General features: G+C 42.8%; 1 protein-coding gene across 2 annotated transcripts in view; it reads left to right on the forward strand.

Moving 5' to 3' along the window:
• atg16l1 (ATG16 autophagy related 16-like 1 (S. cerevisiae)) overlaps nt 1-7,131 on the forward strand; it is a 55,109-nt gene extending 47,978 nt beyond the window's left edge. For both annotated transcript variants that reach the window (XM_024441974.2, XM_024441975.2), the window contains 2 exons: nt 220-321; nt 4,090-7,131. In XM_024441974.2, coding sequence (XP_024297742.1) covers nt 220-321; nt 4,090-4,183 — 196 coding nt within the window. In that variant the 3' untranslated portion in view covers nt 4,184-7,131. The remainder of the gene's footprint in view (nt 1-219; nt 322-4,089) is intronic.
• The last annotated feature ends 1,375 nt before the right edge of the window (nt 7,132-8,506 follow it).

Here is an 8,506-nt window from a genome sequence, read left to right on the forward strand (position 1 = left end):
CAATGGTTGGGCCTGGTCAAAAGGAGTTCAATAGGTAGGGAATAGATTGGACTGTGTCGCAAATGGCTATTATTGGTTTAGTTTTACTAACATCGGTTGTGGTCAAATTCCCTACCTTTCTCCATGCAAGTGTGCACATGCTCACCTCTCCAACCACAGTCCCATGACTCGATTTGAGCCCCTTATTTTGACCCTACTATTGCCTTGTGTACTCCTCAGTCCTGATGGCAGTTACGTGGCGGGGGGCTCTGCAGACGGCGCCTTGTATGTGTGGAATGTCCTGACGGGCAAGTTGGAGCGCACCCTGGACAAGAACCACTGGTCAGTTTGAACTTCCGGAGTAGGATCAAGTCTTCCTTCCACACTGTTTTCCAGTCAGTTTTGCACTTTTTGTAATGGTTTCAGGTTCAGGATTTGAAGGTAAGCCATAGACCTGGATATACAGCTTTAGTACCACAAAGCCTGTTTTAACTTGAGCAGTGCCATTGAGTACTTTGACCATTCTGAGGTAGTGAAATGGGTGGGACTTTCTATGCGGTGTTTCCCATAGAATTTTAGCTGTAGTGGCAAGGGTTCGGGTAAGGATTATCTGAGGGTCCCAGGGGCATGAACCACCTGGAGACTTTTTTTTGTATAAGAACTGAGAAAGGCAGTTCTGGGGAGTGACATTCTACTCAAAAATTAATGAAAATAGAATTAAATATAATTTAAATAGGCTGAGACACAGGGTTAACCATATACATACTCCATTGGGCTAATCATTAGCTAGATCCCAAACTCTAAACATGATCAATGTGTTTTAGTGTTCCACCAAAAACCTAACATAAACACAGTGGATGTGTTACATTTATCCCCCGGTCTCACCTATGCACACAGTGAATTATGGAGGCTAAATGCGCCTAAACCATGCTCATATACAGCACTGATCGCTCCTTTTTAGGAGTTGAGAAAGAGTAGTAGCCATGGAAAGCTGGGATTCCCCTCTTTTTAACAAAGCCGATCAAAATTGCTTTCAGAAGATTACTGCAATTGCATTAAGAAATGTGCATTGACTGCTTATCAGAATACTTGTTTCTCTCCTTGTGGCATTCGCAACTTGAATGCACCTCAAGGAATATTTATTTCTCGCACAGAACACACACAACGACAAGCTGACTAGGTAAAAACCTCGGTAAACTATTCTACTATGGGGTTGTTGCTGTTCATTAAAGTTTATATTGGCTGATACCACTGCTATGGGTTACGGAAATATCACCTGCCATCCTGGATGGAATTCTGTATCAACCAATATGAACTGGGTGGGTTGGGCCCTGAATGCTGATTTGGCTGAAAGCCATGCTTATACCACAGGTGTGACAAAACATCTATTTTTACTGTTCTAATTTTTTTTTTTTTTTTTTACCAGTTTTCTAATAGTAATAAGACACCTCGGGGGTTTGTGATATTTGGCCAATATACCACGGCTCAGGGCTGTGTCCCAGCACTCTCCTCGTGCATAAGACCAGCCCTTATTGGCTGTATACCACATCCCCTCTGGCCTTATTGCTTAAATATACAGTGCATTTGGAAAGTATTCAGACCCCTTGACTTTTTCCACATTTTGTTAGGTTACAGCCATATTCTGAATATTGTTTTTTTCCCCCTCAAATCTACCCACAATACCCTACAATCACAAAGCAAAAACAGGTTTTTAGATGTTTTTGCAAATTTATTTTAAAAAAATAAACTGACATTTTGCATAAGTATTCAGACCCTTTACTCAGTACTTTGTTGAAGCACATTTGGCAGTGATTAAACCCTTGATTATTCTTTGGTATTGTGCTAAAAGCTTGGCACACCTGTATTTGGGAAGTTTCTCCCGATCTTCTCAAGCTCTGTCAGGTTGAATATGGAGCGTCGGCTGGGACTTGTCCAGAAGCCAGTCCTGCATTGTCTTGGCTGTGTGCTTCTGGCCATTGTCCTGTTGGAAGGTGACCCTTCGCCCCAGTCTGAGGTCCTGAGTGCCCTAGAGCAGGTTTTTATCAAGGATCTCTCTGTACTTTGCTCTGTTCATCTTTCCCTCTATCCTGACTAGTCTCCCAGTCCCTGCTGCTGAAAAACATTCCCACAGCATGATGCTGCCACCCATGCTTCACCGTAGGGATGGTGCCAGTTTTCCTCCAGATGTGACGCATGGCATTCAGACCAAAGAGTTCAAGCTTGGTTTCATCAGACTTGAGAACCTTGTTTCTCATGGTATGAGTCCATGCAAGCTGTTATGTCCCTTTTACTGAGGAGTGGCTTCTGTCTGGCCATTCTACCATAAAGGCCTGATTTGCTGGAGTGCTGCAGAGGTGGTTGTCCTTCTGGAAGGTTCCCCCATCTCCACAGATGAACTCTGGAGCTCTATCAAAGGGACCACCGGGTTCTTGGTCACCTCCCTGACCAATACCTTCTCCCCTGATTGCTCAGTTTGTCCTGGCGGCCAGCTCTAGGAAGAGTCTTTGTTCCAAACTTCTTCAATTTAAGAATGATGGAGGCTACTGTGTTGGACATTAAATGCTGCAGAAATGTTTTGGTACCCTTCCCCAGATATGTGCCTTATCACAATCCTGTCTCGGAGCTCTACGGACAATTCCTTCGACCTCATGGCTTGGTTTTTGCTCTGACATGCACTGTCAACTGTGGGACCTTATATAGACAGGTGTGTGTGCCTTTCCAAATCATATCCAATCAATTAAGAAGGTATAAATGAACTTTTAACAAGGCACTCCTGTTAATTGAAATGCATTCCAGGTGACTACCTCATGAAGCTGGTTGAGAGAATGCCAAGAGTGCAAAGCTGTCATCAAAGCAAAAGGTGGCTACTTTGAAACATCTGACATTTTTATTTTTTTATTTTATTTCACCTTTATTTAACCAGGTAGGCTAGTTGAGAACAAGTTCTCATTTGCAACTGCGACCTGGCCAAGATAAAGCATAGCAGTGTGAACAGACAACAGAGTTACACATGGAGTAAACAATTAACAAATCAATAACACAGTAGAAAAAAAGGGGAGCCTATATACATTGTGTGCAAAAGGCATGAGGAGGTAGGTGAATAATTACAATTTTGCAGATTAATAACACTGGGGTGATAAATGATCAGATGGTCATGTACAGGTAGAGATATTGGTGTGCAAAAGAGCAGAAAAGTAAATAAATAAAAACAGTATGGGGATGAGGTAAAAATGTAAAAATGGGTGGGCTATTTACCGATAGACTATGTACAGCTGCAGCGATCGGTTAACTGCTCAGATAGCAAATGTTTGAAGTTGGTGAGGGAGATAAGTCTCCAACTTTAGCGATTTTTGCAATTCGTTCCAGTCACAGGCAGCAGGGAACTGGAACGAAATATAAAATATATGTTTCCAGATGTTATTTCATTGTTGTGATGTCTTCACTATTATTCTACAATGCAGAAAATAGTAAAAATAAAGAGAACCCCTTAAATTACTAGGTGTCCATACTTGTGTGTGTACATTTGGGGCAGCAGGTAGCCTAGTGGTTAGAGCTTTGGTCTTGTAACTGAAATGTTGCAAGATCAAATCCCCGACAAGGTAAAAAGTCTGTCGTTCTTCCCCTGAACAAGGTAGTTAACACACTGTTCCTAGGCCGTCATTGAAAATAAGAATCGTTAAATAAAGGTAAATAAAAAATTAACTTTGGCATTATGTGGTACTGTTTAGAGATTGACGAGGAAAAATGTATTTAATCCATTTTAGATTAAGGCTGTAACGTAAAAAGTCAAGTGGTCGGAGTACTTTCCAAATGCTCTGTACTCGTCAGCAAACATTCAATTACTGCAATGGCATTAAATCACCAACCGTGTGTTTTGCCTGTTCAGACAACACACTCCAGGTGGCAGTATGACCCCTTTTGTTTGTTGACCGACTCATGGTAGAAGAGATTGTACTTTAAAATTAAGTTGGCCCTCAATGGCGCAGCCCATGCTGGCACAGATGCAAGGAAAGGCACTTTTTCTATCTCTTTGGGGTAAGGTGCAACTTCTACCTGACACTCCCGTTATGCCGTCCTGCTCAGGTTTGACGTTCTGTTCTCTTCTCTCAGCTCGGCCATCAACTCGGTGTCCTGGTCGCCATCGGGAGCCTACGTGGTCAGTGTGGAGAAGGGCAGCAAGGCCGTCCTCTGGTCTGATATGTGATTGGCTATGCTCTGCTCTGGCCCTCTGCCATTGGGTGACTGGCTCTGTCTGGACTGTTCAATGGAGGCACAGACTGGACGGGGGTTCCCTAGCCCCACCCTCTAACGGCCTACCCCCGCATCAACTTTGCCTCACTGGCATTGGACCATTCTGTGCTCTGATACGTTGGGGGAGTTGTTTTCTTACCTAAAGGAGGTCATCCGGTGGCCCATGGGTGGCAGCAGAGTTTTTAGTGTCCAGTTGAACGTGTCAGTGATGAGCCATGAAGGCAGAGTTTTCTCTTAAAGTTAAACAAAATTATATATCCATTTGAAATTATATCCAACCAAGGCAAGGCGAATGAGTTAGACAGTTTAACTGAAAGATGACATTATAAGACAGTTGTTGCCAAATTGCCACTATAAACAGAGCTGGATTGTCTGGTTTTTAAGGCTGCAATTGGACACGTCGTTAGTTTTACAAGACCTTGGGGTGGGCAAAGGCTTTTAAAGTTTAAGTCTGTCTCCTGGGCCCACTTTTTCCATACTTATCTGATCGTATTTCGGTAATTGGATAGAATTAATCCGTAGAAATAGAATTAATAGAACACAGGCATCATTGACTTGAATGGCGACGTCTGTTAGATTCGTTCTATTTCTATGCATTTTAATCCAAACAAATTGCCAAAATCCGATCTGGTAACTATGAAAAACTGGGCCCAGGTTTCAGTTTTAAATACAATTCCTTTTTTTTGTCCTTAAAAAAAAAATGAATGCATGGCAACAATAACGGAAAGCATTTTGTGCAGTTCCCGGTCTTTCTAATGTAACAGTGTTTCCATTCACTTTGCACCACCTTTGCTTTGTCTGAAATTGCACAAGGTGGGTGATTGGTTGGTTGTCTCCAACTGTATAGGAGCATTGAGTTGTCAAGTTAATACTGTAATGCTGTGCTCTTCAAACCTTGTCCTGGATACCCACAGGGCCTGTTATATAGCTCTGCACCAACACACCACAACAAGTTTATAAGTAGTTGTACTTGGCTGGAACAAAAGCCTACACACCTCGTTGGTCCTTGAGACCAGGCTTGAACAACACTGCTGTAAGGAGTGAACACGTGTTGTGAACAAGAGTAAACACAATTCTCTAATACAAACTCATGTGCCAATCACAATGACCATGCCCCCCATGTAACATTTAAACAGGGAATGCTCTGTTTGAGATGACAATTCTCTAGACAGCTGGAATGAACCCACACACTTGGCACATCTGCTTAATACTATTTATTCAGGTGTTTGTTCAGTGTTATGTCCTATCAGTCACTGTCAACATTAAAATAATGCAATGTTCCGGTCTTGGAGGGCCACAGCATGTGCTGGTCTTTTTGAATTTCTGTTATTGATCGGTCAACTGTTAGACCCGTTTATTGGTCAGCTCACCTCGATTCCAGGGGTGAAATGCTGGGCCGCGTTCTGGAGGGATGCATTGTTCAGGACGTTGCAAGAGATGTTTCCTGTAGAGCTGACATGATTCCCCACTATAAAAGCATGTACAGTATGTTCTAATCTACATAATGTATTTGTATCGGAACTTTTATGTAGGCCTAAAGCTGACCCCATCGTCCAAAGACGTTAAGCAGATACTGTGGTCCTCCATAGCCTGGGGATTAGCTCCACTCCTTAACACTTGCATGCTGTTTTTGTTTGTTTTTCATTTCAATGGACTTGTTGACACACATGACATATGTGTCATGTTTACATGATGCTGTTCTAAATATCAATGACTAGTATCTATCGTTCACCACATGGGCAGGGAACCCCAGTCCCGCAAGGATCACTCGGTCCAATGGGATCTGCTGACAAGGGGCCAGGTTCAGTAGTGAAATATTGTCGAACATTGCATGTAGAAATACCATAAATAGAATCAATGATTCCTTTGTTCAATATGTCAGAGCCATGTTCTACTTATTTCTATCTGTAAGTTCCACAACGTTGAGTCCTGGGGGGTATAGTACAAAGCAAGATCAATGCTTTAGCCAGCGAACTTGCCTAAATATTCTGAAATAACGTTTTTTTTGAAGGACACGTTTGAAAATGCATGGTCTGATTAAACTAACAACCAGAATCACATATCTTAGTTTAGATTTCCTAATGAACCAGAAAATCTGATTATTTCTGTTTATCAGTTAGCTGGCTAACTCATTGATCCTGCTTGTAATATACACTTCTGCTGAAAGCACCCAAATTTGCACTTGTAATTTTTCCAGAGGGGAAAAGTTTGAAGATCAATGGTGTCATGTTTTTGCCTTTGTTGGTCATGTTTTCCACTCTGGCAATAACTGGTGCCAACACTGAGTAAAGCTTGCCCAGAAAAGTGTCTTTCACTCATTTAATAATGAAATGTTCACTATCTGATCTGAGTTGTATGAATACATGCCCTGGAGGATGCAAGGCACTGATAAGATCGAACAGGGGATTCTCTCTTAAGAGTGTTCTGTTGAAACAGGCCAGCATATCCTGCCCTCTTCGGGGTCATGTTCAGTAGTCACCAAATAGGAGAAAATGAACAAACCGGGGAGGACTATCTGGACTTGTCCAATAAGACAGCTAATTTTCGTTTCCCGTTTTTATTTATTTTTTTGTTCCATGTTCTTATGAACATGACCCAGGACTCCTTTTCCCACAGTTAACTCCAAGCTTCAGTCATCGTGTACAGGCCAGGGGAAGGGGAGGTTGGTTTTGAAATGCGCTTGGTAAACTGCTGATCAGCGGTCCTTTACCCCACCCCTCTGCGATCAGCAAAAAGATTGTAAAGCTTAAGTTATATTATGTATGTATATGAAACATGTATGTGTTAATGTATGCACACTGAGAAAGTGTGGGAACATTTGTGTTATATCGTTTTTTGGGGTGAGGCAGATGGTAGCTGACTACAGATGACGTGTGTCAATAAAATTACTATCTTACTGTTGGTGGTGTGCACTACAAAAACTACAGAATTATTAGTCATATGAGATATTCAGGCACATGGTCTTCTCAATACAGCGAACAGCTTTTCCACAAATTGTGTAATGGTTGCATGATCTTGGTTAGCCCGTAAAATATTCTGTGATTTGTTCTCGATTAGGTTCTGGGGATAAGCGAGTTAGAAATGGAGATTTCCTGTATGCGAAGTCCTCACCCTCACAAAAGGGAACTCTCAGCCTGTTTGTCATCTGTCGAACCAAAGCAGTTTGAGCACCGCCTTCACCCAATCCTGGTAGGTCCAAATAACCAGTGACGAAACCCAAGAGCCGGCACTAATGCTGCTTGTTATCACGCATCCCATAGGATGGTGACAGATTCTACGGTACCAGTTATGTTTAACTAAATCTGTCCACTAGAGATTAATGGGTGCATAATGTCAAGTTTCATTCAGAAATATTGGATCCTTGAAAGTACAAATGCAATATTTATTGCCATTTCAATTCATGATATACCCATGGATTATTGGTGAATACAACTTAAACTAAGCCCATGAGGCATTTCTTTTAACTGTCTAATGCGGGGCTGGCTGCTGCTATAACAGCCTCCACTCTTCTGGGAAAACTTTCCACTAGACGTTAGAACATTGCTCTAGGGACTTGCTTCCACTCAGCCACGAGCATTAGTGATGTCAGGCCCTGATGTTGGGAGATTAGGCCTGGCTCGCAGTCGCTGTTTCAATTCATCCCAAAGGTGTTCGATGGAGTTGAGGTTAGGGCTCTGTGCAGGCCAGTCAAGTTGTTCCACAACGATCTCGACAAACCATTTCTATGGACCTCGCTTGGGGGGCATTGTCATGCTGGAACAGGAAAGGGCCTTTCTCAATCTGTTGCCTCAAAGTTGGAAGCACAGTGTCATCTAGAATGTCATTGTATGCTGTAGCGTTAAGATGTCCCTTCACTGGAACTAAAGGGCCTAGCCCGAACCATGAAAAACATCCCCAAACCATTATTCCTCTTCCACCAAACTTTACAGTTCACACTATGCATTGGGGCAGGTAGCATTCTCCTGTCATCCTCAACTCTGCTTCGTCTGCCAAATGGCGAAGGGGGATTCATCACTCCAGAGTCCAATAGCGGTGAGCTTTACACCACTCCAGCCGACGCTTGGCATTGCGCATGGTGATCTTAGGCTTGTGTGGCTACTCTGCCATGGAAACCCATTTCGTGAAACACCCGATGAACAGTTATTGTGCTTCCAGAGGCAGTTTGGAACTCAGTGAGTGTTACAACCGAGGACAGACGATTTTTATGCGGTTTAGCACTCGGCGGTCCCGTTCTGTGAGCTTGTGTGGCCTACCACTTCGCAGTTGAGCAATTGTT

Source organism: Oncorhynchus tshawytscha, linkage group LG13 (genome assembly GCF_018296145.1).
Source record: "Oncorhynchus tshawytscha isolate Ot180627B linkage group LG13, Otsh_v2.0, whole genome shotgun sequence".
In the NCBI taxonomy this organism is placed as follows: Eukaryota; Metazoa; Chordata; class Actinopteri; order Salmoniformes; family Salmonidae; genus Oncorhynchus; species Oncorhynchus tshawytscha.